Source organism: Typopeltis vanoorti, chromosome 13, assembly GCF_054136105.1.
Source record: "Typopeltis vanoorti isolate ZY-2024b chromosome 13, IOZ_Tvanoo_1.0, whole genome shotgun sequence".
Taxonomy (NCBI): domain Eukaryota; kingdom Metazoa; phylum Arthropoda; class Arachnida; order Uropygi; family Thelyphonidae; genus Typopeltis; species Typopeltis vanoorti.
In genome coordinates this window covers 87,542,182-87,563,938 of record NC_143561.1, presented here as the reverse complement: position 1 = coordinate 87,563,938, position 21,757 = coordinate 87,542,182, and the positions used below count along the sequence as shown (strand labels likewise).

The following is a 21,757-nucleotide window of genomic DNA, read 5'->3' as shown; positions in this document are numbered from 1 at the left end:
TCCAAGAAGAGAGATCTCAAACTGTCTGGAAATTTGGGTATCGTCAAAAAGAATACTGGAAAAATTTGTTCTTTTTTATGGAAAATAGGACAGAACTGGGTTTTATTAGCATTGAAATTGATGAGCGTGGTGGTGGTGGTGGTAGTGGTAGTGGTTGATGTTCCGTAAGAGGTAAGTTGTGTAAGGTAAGGTTTATGAAATAAAGCAAGGGGTGTAATGTAGGTAAATAGTCTGATTACGATGTGTTTTTATACCAGGGTTGGCTTAAATATATTGTTTATTATGGTGTTTAACAAAATTTGATATTTTAATGTATATATCTTTTTCATCTTCCGATGATAAGTCACATCCCAAGTATTTGAAAATATTTACTTGTTCTAATGTTTTATTATCTATCACTATTTTACTTCTTATCAATTATACATTTGGTTTAATCCTTTATCCAAGTGTAAATAAACAAAGTTTGTGCCTGAAGTATTTTCAGGACTGGGGCAACTCGTGGTAAAGGTAGTATAAGTTCTCATCACCTGCCTTAGTATCTCCCATAATGGGAAGCACATCTCCTTGCAGACATGTATAATGCTATGAATTAAGGGAAGGGCCACTACCCAGACCAGTTCCGACCTTTATTGAGGACTCGTCAGTGGGAGCCAGACCGAGAAGTCTGGTTCCCACTTTAACCTATACCAGTTGCCACAAGTTGTTTGCTTACACTTGGATAAAGGATTAAATCAAATAGATAATTGGTAGCATAGCCAAGTGAAAAAACTTCCATCAACTTATCTCTAATCCAGAGAATTTTAATAATAAGGTGTCACACCTTTTGGCAACTGGTATAGGCAAATATGACTTCTCCATTAAATCCACCTTAGTATCACCACCTCTGTGGTGATACTAAGGTGGATTTAATGGAGAATAGTATCACCACCTCTGTGGTGATACCAAGGTGGATTTAATGAACTGGATAATGAAGTTGTGAGAAACTTGCTCAATTCGCATTCAGAACAGTTAAGCGAGAATAACCTCCTTCAACTAGAAGAACAGTGTGCACATGAAGAAGATAAGGAGTGTGAACAAGAAGAGAATATTACTACTAAGACGCTAACTGCAAAAGAACTTGAGTTAGTTTTCAATCACATTGAGTAGTATGCTAAGGAAATTTTGTTTGATGCTGATCCTGATATGGAACAAAGCTTCGAAGTCTGCTGAAATCTTGATAAAGCTATCGCAAATTGCATGCCAAGATAAAAAGTCGCTCAATCAAATGTTTAGACATTAAATAAAAATGTAAACAATTGATTTTTTTTTACGTCGATGATTTTATCCTTATATATAGCTTATACTGATTTTTTATAATTTTTTTTTTTTCAAGAGGAATGCGAAATTTACGCTAACTGATGGATGAATTATAATTATTCCTATTGTTTATTGTATTCACTTAGAGAGCATTAATTGATGGATTAATTAATTGTATTAAGTGAGGTTTTCCTGCATATTGTTCTGAAATTTCATTTAATGATTTAACTGATCTCCTACCGTCACCCAACACAAAAACTAGGTGTCATTAATACTCTAAAAAACAGGGCTTTGAAGATCTGCTCCAATGAACAAGTGCTGAAAAACGAAAAGTTATCAGCAATACTTTTCAAAAAAACGGTTACAGCCAAAACACTATTAACAAAATTCTCTACAAGACCTCAATAAAAAACAAAGATAAACCAGACTACAATAAAATTCTAACCATTCCTTAATTAAAGGGACATCAGATAAAATAAACAGAATACTACAAAAATACAACCTCAAAGCCACCTTTAAACCTCCTGCAAAATTAAAAAGCTTACTCAACTCATTCAAAGACCCACTCCCCACCCTGGAATATACCGTATTTTTTGCACTTGTAATATACCTTAGATAGGGGAAACAGGACGCACAATTCCTATCAGACAAAAGGAACATAAACGACACATTAAATATAATAACTATAGCGAAGCTGGCCTTTCTGATCATGCCCTGAACACTTTATGTAGAATTGACTGGAAAAGCACCAGTTGTTTACATCACCAAAACATGGTATGAACGCTAATTTAAGTAAGCCTCTGAGATTCTTATCAACCACCTCAATCTGAACAATAATGATGGTCTAAAAATTCCAAGCATATGGAAGGCACATAATCTACCCACAGAACCTTTCTCCCTAAGAGTTTACTATAAACAGGACTGTAGATAATCCAGAATCCTAAATCTAAAATAACAATTGTAATGTTAAAAAATAGGACATCATTGTTACTGAAAGAAGACTATCTATAAGAAAGAATATTTTTCCCATGTTATCTTAAATAGAATTTAGCTTTGATGTAGCTTCTAAATAATTAATTAATTTGTATTTTTTATTTATTTTTTTTTCACTAGAGGTCATGCCAGTAGAATAACTGGTGATTAAATCATCGTTTCTTTAGCTTACTGTGTAATGTAACTCACCTTTTCCATTGATGTTTCTTATGTTGATAGTGCCAATTCTGAACTCTGCTGATGAGTTGGGGTATGTTCCAGCAGCTGACTTTTTGCTGTTCACCCTGGTTCCCTGACAAAAACAACAGGGCCTTGTTTAACCAAGTGATGACCCAGCTGGCATGAAATTATGTCATGTTGCACTATCATTTTTTCATTATGGTTTAATGCCAGTAAGAATACAATTTGATTGGATAAATCCCAAATTGCCATTCAATCCTCATTTGTTAGTACCAGGTAGATACCTAGCAGAGTGCACCACAAGAAGTCGAGGAATGGACATTAGATCAGAAGCCCTGGTTCGTTCTCTGCATTCCTTGAAAAAGGGCACATGGATTCCTCCCAGTTATATAGTTTAAAAAAAAAATCTGCATTTCTCAATTTTCATACTCAACTCTTTACCTCCAATTATATTTTTAAAAATTATTTTCACCTAAAAAGGTAGTACTTGTGCATATGCATGCTCTGACAATGAGGTGTGTGGTACACAGCAAGAAACTTGGGAAACAGTTTGGAAATATTTAAACAATTTTTGAGGAAGCAGGGAGGATTTGATAACATACTGACAGTCCCAAACTCAAGTTACTTTCTGCAAATTTTATGCAACTCAAATTTTACACATTTACCCCCTATTGCTTATGTTTTTAGAGTATGTGTATGTGGTAGTGTATTAACATGTTTGAAACATTATTTGTGTTAGTTTCTTTCATGCACACAAATTAGATTTCAGTATGTAATTTTTAGTGCAAAGTAATGTAATAAAGTAAAAATACAGGTAACCCTCATATAATGCGGTATACAATGCAGTTTTGATATAACGCAGTCTACAAATTGTAGTAACCCTTGTTGAACGCAGTACTTATACAATGCGGTTTCGATATAAGTGGTCTACAAACTGAAGTAACCCTTTATCTTTTCATATATTTTTCAATGCGCGACTTAAAAATCAAATTTTATCTTCATTAGATTTGTGTCTGCCCGTATCGTGCATGTAGTTATAAGCAGCGAATTAATATTAGTGGAAATACCCTTTAGCATGCATGTACGTCAATTGTTTACCGTATAAAGTATTTATTGTTGAAAATTGTATTCGTTTTCTGCCAGGAAAGCACATTAAAAATCATAAGTGTGTTAATCTCAAGCTGAGCACTTTATTTTTTGGTGAGTTACATACAATATGTAATTCTTTTTTTTATGTAAAAAAAATTTTTTTTTATAGTAATGGCCACAAAATAGCGCTTTTGCAATATACACGTTTGTTAATAGGGATAAACCCATCCACTGCAAACTGCCAAGGTAACAATTGAACAAGACTGAAGATAGATTTGGTTTCGATCAGCACATGAGACACAACCTTTGCGAACTTCTTCATAAGTGCTCCAATCTCTTCAATAGTGAATTAATTGATGGGGAAATAGATTTAAATGAGGAAGAACTGGTACAATTAATAGATGACGTCGAACCAAATAATGGGGAAAGTTCTGCCGAAGATTCTGATTGTGAAGAATCCGTTAAAGAATTCAGTTTAAAGAAATTAGTTGTAGGGACAGCAATATCATTCCGAATTGTTGTGTGAAATTATATTTCAGTAATATACACTCTTTAAAGATAAAAGTAGAGAAAAAAATTTTGAGAAGCATTATTTTACCTCAGAGTATGCTGGTGGGGGCTGATAATGATAGTCATGGACATAAGCATACATAGGAGTATATCTTGTGTCACCTATAATATCACCATCTTCATCTTCTGCAATATCTACAGAGCCTTCAACACATTCAGCATAAGTGGGTGGTGCTGTGAATAAAAAAACCAGAACAAAATTACTCAAGTCTCAAAATTACACAAAATTACAGGTTAAAGTAACCAAGTTTAAATATATGATCTCACAGGAACATTGCAGCTTTGTTGAATAATGAATTATTCAAAAAGAATGTACACTTTTATGACATAAATATGTAAAATATGTATGGCATAAAAATCATTCAGTAAACACATATATTGATTATATGACTGATCTAAATAAACTCCAAAGAATATGGAGTCAAACCTATAAAACAATGTAATTGAGATTTGTTGTGTGGCATCTATATATATGGCACACTGTGACATGTGTTACATCATCCCAAATTTTTGCTGGCAAGTGATTGACAATACTCAGCCTTCCCATCTCCACAGAAAGAAGTCACAGTGAGTCTGGTGACTATGGAGAGCAGAATAACCATAGAATTCCCTTATCAATGTCCTATTTATTGATATGATAGTGTGCCACTAAATGTTTGCACACACACACACACCTGAAAAAAAAAAAATATGGGTGGCGTGGGGGAGGCATCTAAATGCATCAAAATTCATGAGATTTGTCTCCTAAAACCAAGGTAGCAGCTAACCGAACAACATTCAGGTAAATGGTTTGATCATAAGCTCTCCAAAAGTACCATAGACCCTCAATTCTTATGAAATGACATACTGTTCATATTTATTAACACTACAAGATGGTATTTTCAGATTCTCACATATGAATACTGTGGGATTCTCTTTGCCATTTATGTGGGAAATCATCATCACTAAATGCAATGTAATGTGTAATATGAAATTTTCATGTCAGAATGATGTTCCATATTATATAGAGCAAATGAAAGGACTTTCATTTTCCTTATTAGAAAAATAGACAAATCATTAAGAGAGATCATCACTAACCATGCCTTATAAACTTAGTCATTGAGAGAGAGAAAATGAATTTTGGTTCACAAAATTTCAAAAAAAAAAACAACATGTCAGCCATTATGCCTAACTTCTTGCTTGCCACTTTCATGGAATGCGCATGTTCACTGAGGAGTTTGATGGGCGATTGATAGATGCCAGAGAGAGTGTTCGGTATCGAAGTAACGAGAGAAAGAAGAGAGAGCTAATGGAAGTTTAAGAACGCAGAACATTGGAATTTTGTTCTTATGAAGTTTATTTAGTTTATATGTGACATTCAGAAGAATATTAATAGTAGATTCTGAAAAGGAATAGTAAAACTGTGAGTCTTTAAAGTGGAGAAGTTGAGACTGTTATCAAGTAATTAGTAAATAAAAGAAGATATTGCAGTCGATGTTCTAAAGGAATGTTCAAGGAAATGTTGATTGGAAAATTTCATCTGTCTTAAGGACGCCAGATATATTTGTCATTTCTACTGGAATGGGTGACGGAATTAGCTCAACTTAGATATGTTGTTTTTGAAGTAGTAGAAGAAACTTTTCTCCAGTATGAAAATTAGTAAATTGTGCATCAAACTGAACTGCAAGAGGTAAGAGTATTTATACTTCAGTGAGGAATAATATTGTATACTACATAAGGATAATAAGAAAGGATCCCATGGATACTTTCTTATTATCCTTATAGAAGATGAAATGTTTATATTTTCGGAAAAGGCTCTAACAAAGAAACTGACTATGAACATTTTTGTTGTTGCGAAAAAAGGTGTTTAGTTTGGAAGACGTGATTACGTATATGTTAAACAATCCAGTAATAGAGTGAGTCAGAATGAGTAATTTTATATTTTTGGATAAGAAATTCTCTAAAGCGTAGATTTATTTTAGAAGGCTTTAGATCCAGTATTTTGTGGTTATGTTATTTTATTTAAAGTGTGTATATTGTTTTAATTTTAATAAATGTTTTTTTTTTTAGTCTTGAGTCAGTGATTTTCCAGATTCTAAAAGAAACAATCAAAAGTCATTGCACCAATCAGAATTGAACCCTTGTGTATAACACTTGGAATAAAAAAATCTTTATAGAGATAATCTCAAAACAAATGGCAATTAATAATATCTTCTCTAAACAAAGCACTTACAGAATGATTTGAATAGGCTGCAACTTGAGCAAATGATAACAGCTGTCAATTCAATGTTAGTAAGTAATTATGAACTTTGGCATGATGAGATTTCTAACTACAATTATATTAATGGGATGCTATGAGAAATTGATGAAGTTAAGGATCTTAAAGTCATGGTGAATAGGAATTTGAAGTTTAAAAGTCACAGAAAAAACTGCAAATATAACACAGAGTATAATTGTGATGTTGAAACAAACATTGACATGTAAGGATAAGGAAGTTCATTTTGTCTCTTTATAAGGCCTTGCTATAACTGCATCTGGAGTACTGTGTACAGATTTGGTCCTGAGTTCACAGGGAATAAAGAAGCTGTGGAAAGATTGCAAAGAACAGTAACAAAAATGACATCAGGATTATGAAATGTAGACTATAAGGTCAGATTGAGAGTATGTGGACTACAGACACTGGTAAACTGGAGAAAGACAGGCGATATTATAGAGGTCTATGAATTTCAGAAAGAATGTTACAGAACATCAAATGATGAAAATTTTCATTGTAGGGAAGGAAGGAAGAGAAGAAGAGCACATTCATGGAAGCTAAGTTTGTGCATGGTTAAGAAAGGGGTGAGAGCCCAATTTTTCTCTCAAACATGCAGTGGTGAGCGAGTGGTATATAGTTTGCCTGTTGAAGTGTGAAGAGCATGTTAGTATGAATGAGTTCAAGAGAGAGTATGATAACTGGTATGGGTGATGTATGGCTTCCCTCGATAAGTCCTTGACCTTTCAAAAAAAAAAAAAATTTTTTTTTTTTTGAAAGGTCAAAACATTTCCATGGTGGGATTCAAACCAATGATTGGTTGGTTGGAGAGTGGGCGTGCTACCCACTTGGTCAACCAGGCTAGCATTAATAATAATAAATACAGATGAATTTGATACTAAATTCATAAGACAACCCACCCATTTTAAAAGTTTTTTTGGTGTCGTTTCCATTAACTTCTGAAATGGAAATGAATTCTGGAAAATTTGAATCAAACATATAACTTACAAGTTGTACACAATGGTTAAATCTTTTAGATGCAGTCACATGTATACTAGGTTATAAAATTTATTTGTTTATAACCTAGTATAACCCCGTATAATAAAAAGAAAATTCTGTTTTTAAAAATATTATGTGCAATACATAAATAATCAGTTGGTTTCTGACACATAAGCAAACACTTGCTATTCTCACTCATCATTCACATTCCTCTCAAGAAGTTTTTTCTCTCTCTCTCTCTCTCTCTCACACACACACACACACACACACACACACACACACACACACACACACACACACACACACACACACACACAGCATCTGTGTGTGACGTGTTGATTACATAATCTAATTATTCAATTTCCTGATATTTTCAGCCTCTAATCTAGTTTCTACCTCAAGCTATATAAGCTGAAAATTTATCACATTATGCAAATGAATTGTCACTTCAGGCATTACAAACTACTAAACTATACCTATCACAAATTTGTCAAACAATAAAAAATACTATGGAAATGACTTCTATTGGGATTTATTGATCAAGTATTTTTTTAGAACAACTATGTTATACCAACTAGTTTCACCAACTGAGGCTGTTGGCATCTTCAGGGTACATAACTGATGTAAGGCACTTAAAGCTAAAAACTGTTACAGACTATAAATCAACCGATTCCAATTATATTTGACAAAACAGAATGGGTACAATACATGAATAGCACGTGTATGATTTCACTTGTTGTTATTTAGGAACGTTCTATAATTGGCACTATAATTCAGTTCTTGTATACATACATGTGCTATGCATGTATTGTACATGTTTTGTCAAATATGATTGGAATCGGTTGATTTATAGTCTGTAACAGTTTTTAGCTTTAAGTGCCTTATATCAGTTATGTACCCTGAAGATGCCAACAGCCTCAGTTGGTGAAACCAGTGGGTATAACATAGTTGTTCTAAAAAAATACTTGATCAATAAATCCCAATAGAAGTCATTTCCATAGTTTTCGTGGTCAAGAAAATAACGCTTTAACATGAATAAAAAGTACTATTCTTACATCGGCAGTAATTCCCCTAAGAGTTCACTCTAAAAATTTGACTCTACAAAAGATAGCAATCGGTTTTAATTGTGGCAGCAATCAGTGGAGTGAATCAATGAATTGATTCACTCCACTCTTTCACAAAGATATTTATACAGTTGTGTTAAGAACAATTGGCACCAGCACTTTCCCTTCTCTCCTCTAAATCTATTAAAACATATCAACTAGTTCCCATCCAATAGCTGAGTTTACATACAGCTATGAATAATTATAAAACTCAGTTGAATAAATATAAATGAAGCAAAACAAAAACCAGCTAAAATGCCAAGCTAGTGGTGTTCATGAGTGTGTTCAAAACAATTTTAATATACTGATGAAAAAAATAAGAAAGGTAATTAAAAACCAAAGACCACAGAAATAAGAATTCTGAGGAAAAAGGGAGTGAATAGATTGGAATTAGTAGTGGAATCAAGATTTGACAAATACGCCTTGTGGGGAACAGATGGAAAATGGACAAAAATAGAATATTTTTTATTTAATAAAAAATAAACGCATTTTTTTAACTTTAAGAAAACACATAAGAATATGTGTAACATAAAGAAACATTCTAGTCACAAAAATCAATGTAACAAATTATATTTTCAAAAAAAAAAAAAAAAAAAGTAATTTTCTACTGCTCTTCTTATCTTTATTTATTGACTTCTTGAAATGTTCTTCAAAAATGATACAGCATCCCCTCTATTGACTTATAACTTATAGAGACATTTCATATTAAAAAAAAATGGGGGGGGGTATCTTGGGCAAGTACACTTTTGTCATGGCAAGCAGGATGTTGCATAATTTGTTGAGCCCCTGGGCAGAACCATATTAACCAGATATTTGCCAATATCTTCATTATATTATATAATGGCAGAGTTGGTCTAAGATGATGATGTTAGGTGCCATTCAGTCATTTCTGACTCTTGTGAACATTGTTCCATATTAGACAGGAAAAGCCTGTCATTTAAATAGAATATAAGATGAAATATTAAAATAATTAATATTTGAAGCATAAATGGTAAAGAGAAGTTCTAAAGGAAGGTCAAGATGTTATTTAGTAGTGTCAAGAGCTGAATATATTAAATAAACAAGTAATAGATAATTGGGAAGAAAATATGTATGTTAAACTAATAATAAAATAACTGCTAGACTATCAGAATACTTGGTAATGTCTTGAAGCTGTGCACCATAAAATAGTAATTAAAATTTCAACTGATCTTTCTAAAAGTTGTTAATAAGATACTCCTGGTTAAATGATATTAGATGCACTAACCATACTTTATTTTATCAATCATTTCCTTGAAAAAATTAAGGAACAGTCTCTTCTCAGAATGTTTCAATCACTAATTTTAAAAGTGAAACAATGTAGTGTTAATCCATGAAAAAATAATGCTTTGTTTGAAAATGAATGGAAATCAAAAATCAATTTTCCCAACTGTACTGACCTGAAATCCCAGGGTCACTAAAACTGAAAGAAGATGAAAAGTGGAATCACAGAACATTCCAATAAAAATTTTGGAATGATCTGTAAATTTCAAAGAATGATTAAGAACATCAAAAAGAGAACATTTCAGGTCAAATATTTCTTACATGAGATTATCAAAGTGAATATATGTACAAATACATTTACTGAAAAAAGCATATGATCAGACACTGAATAAATTGGAATTGTAGAAAAATATGCATTCATTGAAACAGAAATAAAACTACTAGTAGTATTTTGAAGTAAAAGCAAAGAAGTTCATGATTTATGTTTTAAGTCAGCTTTGAAAAAAAAAAAAAAAAATTGCAAGAGTTTTCACCAATCCAATATGCATAGGGTGCAAATTAATAAATGTCAGCAAGTGAATAGATTGTACTCACGCTCAATTGGAGCAGATGGTGAATCAAACTCACTGTATGGTGGAGCCGGTGGATAGAACACAATTCGAGTTTCATTAGGTGCTGCAACATCTTCTAACTGTGGTGTAAGATGGCGATAATGAGGTGGTCTTGAACGTAATGGAACAGTTCCAATAACAACTGGAAGGTCCACAGATAAATTATATGCACCTGGAATCTGCAAGGTAATCTGAAAAGAAATACTCAGTTCATTATGATACATTATTATAAAGATAAAATTATACTTGCCAAGAAATTATATTGTTTAATCCTTTACTCAAGTGTAAGCAAACAGTGTACAAGTGAACTATCTTGTATATATAGAAACTGTTGACTTGACATCAAATGGCTCAATATTCCATATTGCAGAACACAATTCCTTTCAGACATGTATATTGCTGTGCACTATGGAAAGTCACTACCTAGATTGTTGATCTGGTAAGAAGGTCAAAACCAAAGTAATAAATAGATCTGAGGTCCTTATCCTTTTGTCTTTCTGCAAGAAATTGTTGGATTAAGGGTGATTATTGAACACTTGGCTTGCCCATTGGAGGGAGGACTATCTATTGGCAGTAAGATTAAAAAACTACCTGTTTTGTGCAGTTTTTTAAAACATTTGTCCCAAGATATTCATTTGGTGTAGTCTGCCACTAGGCAATAGGCTGCAATGAACTTAGTATAATATTTAGTCTTTGGCTCACCCATTTTGGACTTCTGGCAAGGAATTTTTTTTTTTAAACAAAACTTACTCGTTTAGTATGGTGGATACTTTTGTTCTGCACCATCATGCTCACTGTAGTCTACCACTTTGATTAATGAATTAGGGTGGATGGTGGCATTTGCAAAGAATTTCAGTCCTTTTTGTGTAGAAAAGTTTTGATCTTGGGGATACTAGCTTCTCAGTGAAGTTGAACATTTCTTACAAACTATGCTGCACTGAACACTATTCAAAAATATTTGTTTTGGATTATTTGTAGTTTAATATTTAAATATGAGGTGCGACTCTAGGTGGGCGAACCATACGTCAGGATTGGCCTGATCAGCATCTTATATAAGAGTAAATTAAGTTCCATGCATAGCTGGCTACACTGGATCAGTAATAGGTACACCTGTCCTATTTGTTTTTGAATAGACATGATCAACATGAGTTATGAAGTGAAGCCCTTTATCTAGCTGTACAAGTGGTTTGGCTAGTGGTTTCCGTGGTATCAGTATCAAACATAACCACTTTGCCATCCAGGGTTTTCTTATTGCAAATGCACTGCAGTGCTCTTGTCTGCATTGAAGGCACCAACGTTGAAATAATGCAGAACTCACTTCTCACATACAAACAAGAAAATGGTATATGATCACCTTATTTATTAAACTATTCTGGATCAGAGATAGTTGTAGAAAGTTTTTTCACTTGATTAGAAAGTAAATTATACTTGCCAAGAAATTATATTCTTGTTTAATCCTTGACCCAATTGTAAGCAAACAAAGGTTGCTCATGAAGTATCATCACAATTAGGATAACTAGGCTGATCCAGTGTATTTTAAAAAGGAAGCCATACACCTTTTTGTCACTTGTATATGAAAAATGACTTCTGCATTAATTCAATCCTGATATCTTTCTGAGTCTGGGATCTCACCAATATGACCACAATAAAGGTCTGGCTCCCACTGATGACACTTGATAATGTTTAAGTGTCATCAAGTAGCCTAGTCATGAAGATACTTCGTGCACAAACTTCAAATGATTACACAATAGTGTAATTTCTTGTCACATAAATTAACTAAGTGAACAAATTTCTTATGATTATCAAGGAATATTAGAAGAGAATAACTTGAGGAATATAAGACTATGAATAATATCAAGTACTCTTTACTGAAATATAAAAATGCATTGCTCTCAAAAACAGACTGAGATGAAAGAGTTAGGTGATTTATCTAAATTGCAAAATGCAGTTTTGCTATTTGTCCATTCATATAAAAGGCAGATTATAGCAAATATTCATTAAAAGACAATCATTTTAGGAAACTCAACTTCGCATAAGAATGGGCATTTTTTCCAATGTCTTATGTTGCCATCCCTATATAAAACAAGTAGATTAAGAGAGAATAGTGTGTTTAAATTTAAAATGATTATGGACCAACAACATGACAAGTGACTGAGACATCTACATAGATGTTCCAGTGTACAAATATGGAACTGCTGCTAGGGTGTTCATGCGAACAGCTTGTAGAATATAGTGAAAATAGTCTGACATGCAAAGAGTAAGTATATAACCAAAGAGCAATCCTGTCACGAAAGAGAAGCTTGCTGATATTAAATGCCAAAAGAAAGTTAAAGCTGTGGTCTACCAAACTCGCAACATTTGGCCAAACTGTAAAGTATTGCAGTATACACCTAAACCTCTTTTTATGCAAATTTTATTTACGCAAATTCGGAGTTATGTGAATTGGGATATCAAAAAAATTTTTACGCGACCAACCTAAAGTCTAAGTTAGGAAAAAATCCATAATTCAAGAAAATTCTGAGAATTTTGTGGAATCGCATTCTCGTTTCAATTAAAAAAATTCTAAATTCTTATGAATTTCATTTATTGGGAATTCCCTGAATTACATAAGTGACTGCACATAAAAAAGCAGTTCTTAGCAGTTTGAATTTGGTGTTTGAGTAGAAAAACAGTTACCGCATTTTTTGCATTTGCATTTTTTAAGTGAAAACAAAATAAAAATCGTGTTATAAAATTAATAATTTTGCCAAGAAATAATAAATGGTAAGCTATATGTAATTTTCAAACTTTCATTTCATTAACCGAAGATTTTAATCCAGCCCTCACATGATGTTGCAATATCCAAAAAAAAAAAAAAAAAAGGAAAGCCGTTTCCTTGGATATAAAAATTCAAATTTTAGATCATCTTCAAACCGGGGAAGGTGCGATGGCTGTGGGTAAGCATTTTGGAGTCCATGAATCAACTGTCAGATCTATAAAGAAAAATAAAGAGGCTATTAGAAAAGCGCTATGTTCTGGTACAAAATCGAGTGTGAAATGATCCTCATACACAAGAGATGTTCTAGAAAAGGCTGAAAAAAGCTTTAGTGTGGATAGAAGATAATGTACAAAAAAAGAAAACAAAAAGAGTTGAAGGAAATTCCATCAAGCAATCAGCATTGAGATTTTATGAACAGATTAAAAAAACTACAGCCAGATACTTCATCTCAATCGAGGAAAAAATATGAATTTCATGCAAGCAATGGTTGGCTGGCTAAGTTTATTAAAAGACATGCTCTTCATAATATAAAAATTAAAGGTGAAACGGCTTCTGCTGTTGAAACAGCTGCTGAAGCATTTTCCACAAAAACTTGCTAAAATAATTAAAGATGGAGGTTACACTCATGAACAAGTTTGGAATATGGATGAAACCGGCCTTTTCTGGAAAAAAAGGCCAAACAGAACTTGCGTATCAAAAATGCAAAAAACCGTCGGTGGGTTCAAAGCAGCAAAGGATTGCATAACACTCCTATTTTGTTCGAACGCTTTAGGAGATCGGATGTTAAAACCACTGCTCATAAATCTATCGTTAAGACCATGGCCAATGAAAGGAGCAGATTTTCAAAAATTGCCAGTTCACTGGATGGCCAAAAAAAGCTTGCGTGACCATTGATATTTTCACTGAGTGGTTCCACAAACATTCTGTGCCAGAAGTTAGACACTATCTGAATGACAAGGGTCTCGAATTTAAAGTGCTTTTGATTCTTGATAATGCACCCGGTCATCCTGCCATAGAATACCCCAAATGTGCAATTTTTTTTTCTGCCACCCAATACCACATCATTGCTACAACCTCTAGATCAGGGTATAATTGCGACTTTTAAAACATATTATGTCAGATGAACATTTCAGTACATTTTGAATAAACTAAATGATGATGAAACACTGTCAGTTATGGATGTGTGGAAAAAATTTTCAATAATGGATTGTATTGATCATGTTCGATTATCGTTATTTGAATTGAGACCAGAAACTATGAATGCATGCTGGAAAGCTATCTGGCCCACATGTGTTAAAGAGAATGCGCCTGTTCCCTTCAATCATACTGCAGAATTCCCCAATATAATAAGTTTGGCATGTGAAATTGGCGGAGAAGGATTCGATGATCTTACTTCGGCAGATATCGATGAATTGCTAATTGATAAACCTCTTAGTGAAGACGAAATAGTGGAGATTGTTTCTGAGACTCCTGAAAGCGAAGAAGTTAATGATAATGAACAAGATAATCCTACTTTTACTGCTGATATAATTAAAGAAGGTCTTAAACTGGCCAGTAATTTAGGCAATTATTTTGCCCGACATGATCCAAATGAAGAACGTGCTGGGAAGTTTTCACATGAGCTTAAGTTGTTAATGTCTTCATATAGAGAATTATATCGCGACTTATCTAAAGCATAAACACAGCGATTAATAACTGAGTTCATGCCTAAAACTACTGAAACAACCAGTGGTACTTTTGTTCAAGACATGACAAGAAGAATTCCACAAGTTGAGGCGGAAGTCGATGACAATAATACCATATCTAGTAGTTCTAGTGATATTACAGTCTCACAAAAAAACGAAAGCTTTCACGTTTATTGTCAGAAACTGATAGCGAATAACATAATTTTTTTATAGAATCTTTAGCAAACAACTGAAATAAATTTGTTTTTTTTTTAAGTTATTAAAATTCATTATATGTATGTGTGTTCTCCATGAAATGTAAATAAAAATCTTATGATCCTAACGAATTTAATGTTTGTTTTTTTCATTATTTTGCTTATATTTCAGGTTTGGAACCAATCTTCACTTTTTCTATGGAGTCAGTAGTTCTTTTTATGCGAATTCTATTTACGCTAATTTTTAGGAACGTATCTATCGCGTAAAAAGAGGTTTAGGTGTATTAGTAATTTACTAATACACATGTAAAACTGATCTTGTTTTGCATACGTACACACACACACACACACTATTAAAACATTTATTATATTCCCCTCCCTTCAACTACAGGAGATATATTATTATTATATTATTATTACGTGACACCTCCAGGGGAGTCCAAAGACTCATTGAGAGAGGGATTACTCCATATCACGCAATCCACCACCAATGACATTTACTGCTTAACTACTTAACTTACCACTAGTATTTTCACAGACAATCACAAACATCCATGCCCACGGCAGGATTCGAACCCGCAGCCTTTTGGCTGGAGAGCAAATACCCTAACCACTCGGCCAGCTAGACTGGTGATATTTCAAATGAAATATAACTTTCCCTAAGATGAAACCCACGTATAATAAATTTAGATCAACTCACTAACCTTGTTGGCTGAGTGATTAGCACATCCACCCACCCACCAATCAACAGATAGGTTTGAATCCTGCCATGCAATTGACTTTTGGTGAGAAATGAATTTCACTACCTAGGATAAATTATAGATAAATGGGCCCTATAAGATGATTTGGTAACAACAGGTCCAATCAGGTGATTATCAATCATACTACACCTACAAACAACAGCACCCCCTCTCTACAAGCAGCAACAGAACTTCCATTACAAAAACCATAAATGAACATCACATCAGCACGTATAAAGATGTGCGGCATTCTTAACAATACTTCTAACACAAAATCGTGTCAGGCTATAACTGCTTCTTCGTCACATCTGATTCAGAGAGAGAGAGTTGTGAGTGCATTAGAGCTGTAGATAAATGGGCCCTGTAAGATGATTTGGTAACAACAGGCCCAATCAAGTAATTATCAATCATACTACACCTACAAACAACAGCACTGTCCAATTGTCAATGGATGCAGACATATAGTTTCAAACAGCTATATGTCTGCATCTATTGACAATCGGACACATGTTCACATGAACTTTACTCAGAATAACTGATACTACCACCTACTAAAATATTTACTATTCCTCCCAAAACATCCTGTATGTACACAAATGCATCTATATTTAAAGTTGAATGAGATCATCTAATTCTATGGTTCTTGTTCACAACTATACCTGTGTGTGCATGCGTGCACACACACACACAGATACAAGTTATGGAAAATTTGTTAAATCCTTAATCTACGTTGCTATTATTCAAATATATTAATCCTTAAAAATTTATTTTTTGTTAACGACTGTGCTATTAAGGAATCATGTAAAAGAATTTTCTATCTTTCCTTTACATACAAAAGAATATTTTAGCTATGCACGTGAAATAACTCTTAAATCAATTCTATCTTAAACAACTCCAAATTACTCAGTCGTGGCTGTAACTTTCTTTAGGTCACTCAGGTTCAATTTGTTTTATGAGACAGTGCATTGGCTAACAAAGATCAGGCAAGCTATTAACAAACCAAAAAATTTTTATTCTAACTAAAACAATTTATATACAAAAGTAAATAGGACATTTCACGTGTCAGATTCTCCACACATTCATTAGAACAATTCACTTACAGCATTAGACAAAAAAATTATTTACACTCTCAACTTATTAGGCATGTGGATGGATTTTAGTACAGATAACCTTACTCTCTGTACTATTAATATCAGGCAAAATTATACTATACACATTCTAAGCATTATATAACACACTATTCAAGATTACATTATTCTATTATACACAATCAAACTGACGTTCGGCTTTCTGATCTCTTCAACAAATTATGTCATTAGTTAAATAGAATTAACATCTACTGTCTGTACACACAATCTAGGCTATTAACATAAAGCAACCTACTTACAAGGTCTCTATATCATGTACAGTCCTGAATCCAAAAAAAAAGGTCAAGGGTGAATTCTGCTGGCTCCTTTCTTTTTCTTGTGCAATGGCTGTGATCGAGCACTATCCAGCAGTTGTCATCTTGCAGATTCCTTCCTTGTAACTTCAATGCATTTTTTTGCCGTTGTTAGGAACTTCACCGGCTGCTACAAATCAGCATGCACGTGAATCGGCACATTCTTCGAAGAATTTCATGGAAGAATATCTTGTAATACTGCCAGCAAACTCCCCATGATCTCCAGAAACTATTGCATGCGGGATCGCGACTCCTCGAAAAGCTTGCCACAGGAACAAAAAAATAAGAGAGCCGCCCTCGAGCCTTGATCTCCATCTTTTATATCATGCCCAAAAAATTCCTGGGTTTACTGGAAGTGCCCTTATCACCCAATGCTTACGGTAGGTTTTGGTGGCAAAACTTATAGTCCGGTGACTTTTGAGACTGTTGATGACCTTCAGTTTACTAGCCTAATCCTGCCTGAACTTTTTAGTTACAATTGCTTGTGGGTCTACATTCAGTTTTTCTAACATTATATTACAAAATTATTATACATTAAACAGGCTACATGCATTTCTAATTATATGTATTTTAATGGTGCATGTAAAATTGATATATGTGAAAAATATTTCTATTTTTCACCACAAGAGATTTTACAATTGCTCCTATAACCTAATCTCCAAAAAACAAATCTGTAACATAACAGGGAAGCAGTTATATGACAGATTTTCTGATTTTGGAAAAGTTTAATGGATAGGTGAATGCAAATTTCTAGCATCCGCTCTGAATGGAATTAAGCAGGTGAACGTGTAAAAAAGTAATTCTGTGCTGAGTGTTCTCCAGAACACTTTTCTTTTAAATGGAGTAGACTGCAATATATTGGAAAAGATTCCCACAAAAAAAGAGCTACAGATGGAATTGAAAAGTAGGGATTTCCTTTCGAATAGCAAATATAGCATCATCCTGATACTTGCTCTACAGAGGTACAAGGTAAGAGATATAGATAAGAGGAAACCCAAAAGAAAATAGATATGGTGTTCTCCAAATAACTTGACAGCTGAAATAGATTATACTAGATTAAAATGCAAAAACTGTCCAGAATACACAAGAAAAACAGAATTTGAACTTCAATACAGACAACAAATTAGTTAGCAGCAGCAGCATCATTCAAACTTGCCTTAAAAACATGCTCCCAAAACTATTCAAAATAATTTTAATCAATACAAACCTAATCTGAATAAGGAACTACAGAATATATTTGTGGAAAGAGACACCTGCCTATTTTGCAGCCAAATGGAAGCAGCACTGAGTAAACCAACCATTAATAAATATTCAAAAAAGAAAACAAGGTTCTCACCAAAAATAATGAACTATTAAGAACACAAGAATTACTGTTCAACAGTAGAAGCGATTCAATGTGCTAAGCTCAACAAACTTACTGCTTAAATAAAGGAAACATTGGAAAATAATACTAGCAAAAGATAGGATGAATGTCTATTGACAAGAGATGGGTCAACCACCTAAAACATGAAAATGGAATGCTCAAAGAAAAGATTCTTAAAAAAAAAAAATAAATAATAAAAAAAATATATATATATAGTAAAACCCCATTTTTACGTTCCTTCAATTTACATCATTTTCTGTTGGTCCGTCTTAAGGCTTATTCTTACAATATATTGTTTTCCCACCATTAACAACTTGATGTGGACGTTATTTCCTGTGATTTGTGGTTTTTTCCTCGGGTGGCAACACGGATTTTTGAATTGATTTCCTCTCATTGAAATCAATTTCTGTGGAAATCTGCACATTTCTGTTCCCAGATGGTGTTGCTTTCAGCTGTAGTTTCGTTTCCGCCATCACGGTGACTTGCATGCTTGCAGCAGTGATGAGCAATTCCATGATTTTTCAATCACAGTACGAATTGATATTGCAGAATTTCTGCTACGTAATATAGTGTGTGATAGTTGCTTTCAAGATGCAGTGGTGGATGATCCATGTTAGTAACATGGAGAAAAAAAGACAGAAAATGTATTTCAGTAGAAGAAAAGATGGCAATTCTGCAACTTGTAGATTGGCATGCCAGAATACATGTGCAATTAGCAAAAGATCTTTGACTCTTCGTGTCCACTTTGAACACGATAGTAAAAAAACAGGTCTAGCATTGAACTCAATGCAAAGTCATCTGGCAAAAAAATGAAAATATATCCGGACATCGACATTCGATGAACTTGATAAACTTGTGGCGGAGTGGTTTATTTCTACGAGAGTATCAGTTATTCCAGTCGATGGTGCTGTACTCCAAGTGAGAGCCCTTGAATTTGCTGCGAGGTTGGGGATTAATGGTTTTACTGCATCAAATGGATGGATTGATCGTTTCAAGACTCGTCACAATATTATGTATAATCAAGTGTGTGGAGAAAGTAATAGTGTTGCAGGAGAAACTGTAACCCAGCGGAAACATGAACTGAAGACTATAATTCAAGACTATGAACTGAAAAATATTTTCCATGTTGATGAATCTGGGCTCTATTATAACATTCTGCAAAGTAAAACATGTTTTAAAGGAGAGAAGTGTCATGGTGGAAAACTCAGCAAAGCAGAGGGTAACTGTTTTGCTCATGGTCAATGCTGATGGATCAGAAAAATTACCTCCACTGGTAATTGGTAAATTTAAAAAGCCAAGGTTTTTTAAGAACGTCAAAAATCTGCCTACTAAGTATGATACCAACAGCACAGCATGGATGACCAGCAGCATCTTCACATCCACCATGCATGCTCTGGATGCTAAAATGGGGCAAATCACTGCAAAATACTACTACTGCGAGACAAATGTCCTGCACACCCTGAAGATCTGCAGCTCAGAAACATTAGATTAGTGTTCTTTCCCCCTAATTATACAAGTGAGCTTCAGCCATTAGATCTGGGCATGATCTAATGAATGAAAAATCAGACCATATCAATCCTCGATGCCATGCATTATGTGGCCTTATGTGTTACTCCTGAAACCATATCCAACTGTTTCTGGAAGGCAGGAGTTACGTTTGTGGAAGAGGAGGAACAACTACAGGAGGAAGAAGAAGATATGTCAGAGCCCAACAATTGGTATGATCACATCAATGGTACCAAGTATAAAAGACATCCTTTCCAACCTTGGCGAAGAAGTGGTTGAAGAAGACAGTGATCAAGAACCTACCGTCCCTACTAGTAAAGAAGCAATGAACGTTATCTCTGTTTTGAGGGGGTATATTGCAAGTGCATCAGGAGAAGATGGAGCATTTAATGTCTTATACGCTGTGGAGACAGGTGGAACTTATAAGAGTGAGAAAAAGCAAAAACAATCAACAATTAAAGATTTTTTTAAATAGATAAATGTAAGTAATTGTAAATTCATTTATTTTTAGTTATTAAATTTTGTAATCTAGTATATAAAGTCACATACTAGCAGTAAGTCCTCTTTTAGCCTTTTTTTTTTAATGTTTTTTACATTTCCTGCTATTTACACTTTTTTCCATCAGTCCCCTGGAAAGTGTAAAAAAGGGGTTTTACTGTGTGTATGTATATGTATATGTATATATATATAGAATTCAGCTTCTTATATATATAAGAAGCTGAATTCTAACTCCAAATAACTTCCTTGGGACACCACAAACCTGTCACTGGATAATGATCATGACAGAAACTGACTGCCACAAGTGTTGTATTCATTGGTAAAGGACAATTCCTTATTTAAAAAATAGAAAAGTAGAACATAGTTTATGCACACCATGAATCAAAGCTTTAATAATGCTGCATTTCTGACAATGATAATGATGTAGCATTAATATATTTTCCAGTATAATTTATTTTTCTGTATACACTGAGCTGCAGACTGTTGTAAGATGTTATCTAGAAATAGGAGGCACTTGCCTCCTTCCACTTCAAGGATAAATTTAATTCTGGGATGTACTGAATTTAATTTTCTCTAGAAATTCATGAAGCTCTGACAATGAAGATTTTCAGACAGCAAATATATGAATGTACGTAAACCAAACAGAAAGCCTAGGAGAAAATATATTAAGAATGTGTAGTTCAAAATGTCCCATATAAACAGTTGTCTAGAAATGTAGAAATAGGAGACCCCAAAGAAAGAACTTATCTATTTATAAAAATTTTGTGCTAAGCTAAACAAACAATAAAAACTTTGTACTAAGCTCAACAAAGTCAGGAGGAAAATCATTACATAATAGTTCTATTGTATCAGCGAGAGGGATGTTTGTGAAGAGTGACATATATCAAAACTAATTAAAAGATCTATGACTGCAAAGATATTCCTGAAACTTTATTCTTGAAATCCCCTGAATTTTTAATAAAGGATGATTGTTCTTTGGGTTTAATGGTGCATGGAAGGCTACAGATGTGCTGTTCTTGGGGATCCCATGGGCTACCAAGTGCATTCCCTAGGTGGAGGGTATGTGTGTGGTGGGGGACCATGATTACCATTGGTTGAATACAGCTCTGATTATATTGAATAAAGAGCCATGGATCAGTGGTTTTGGGACTAACGATCCCATGTGAAAATATTGCCATTCACCAACCCACAGTGGGCCAGCATGGTGAATTTATGGCCTAATCTTCCAAGATGAACCAAACAGAAATAAAATGGCCCTC

General features: G+C 33.8%; 1 protein-coding gene across 1 annotated transcript in view; it reads right to left on the bottom strand.

Annotated features, from left to right (window-relative positions):
- LOC150100340 (arrestin domain-containing protein 3-like) overlaps window positions 1–21,757 on the bottom strand; it is a 239,247-nt gene that overhangs the window by 5,256 nt on the left and 212,234 nt on the right. Inside the window, exons 6-7 of the mRNA XM_090402376.1 lie at window positions 10,297–10,504; window positions 4,157–4,302 (exon numbers count right to left, since the gene is read on the bottom strand). Of these exons, the coding sequence (XP_090258502.1) occupies window positions 4,157–4,302; window positions 10,297–10,504 (354 nt within the window). The remainder of the gene's footprint in view (window positions 1–4,156; window positions 4,303–10,296; window positions 10,505–21,757) is intronic.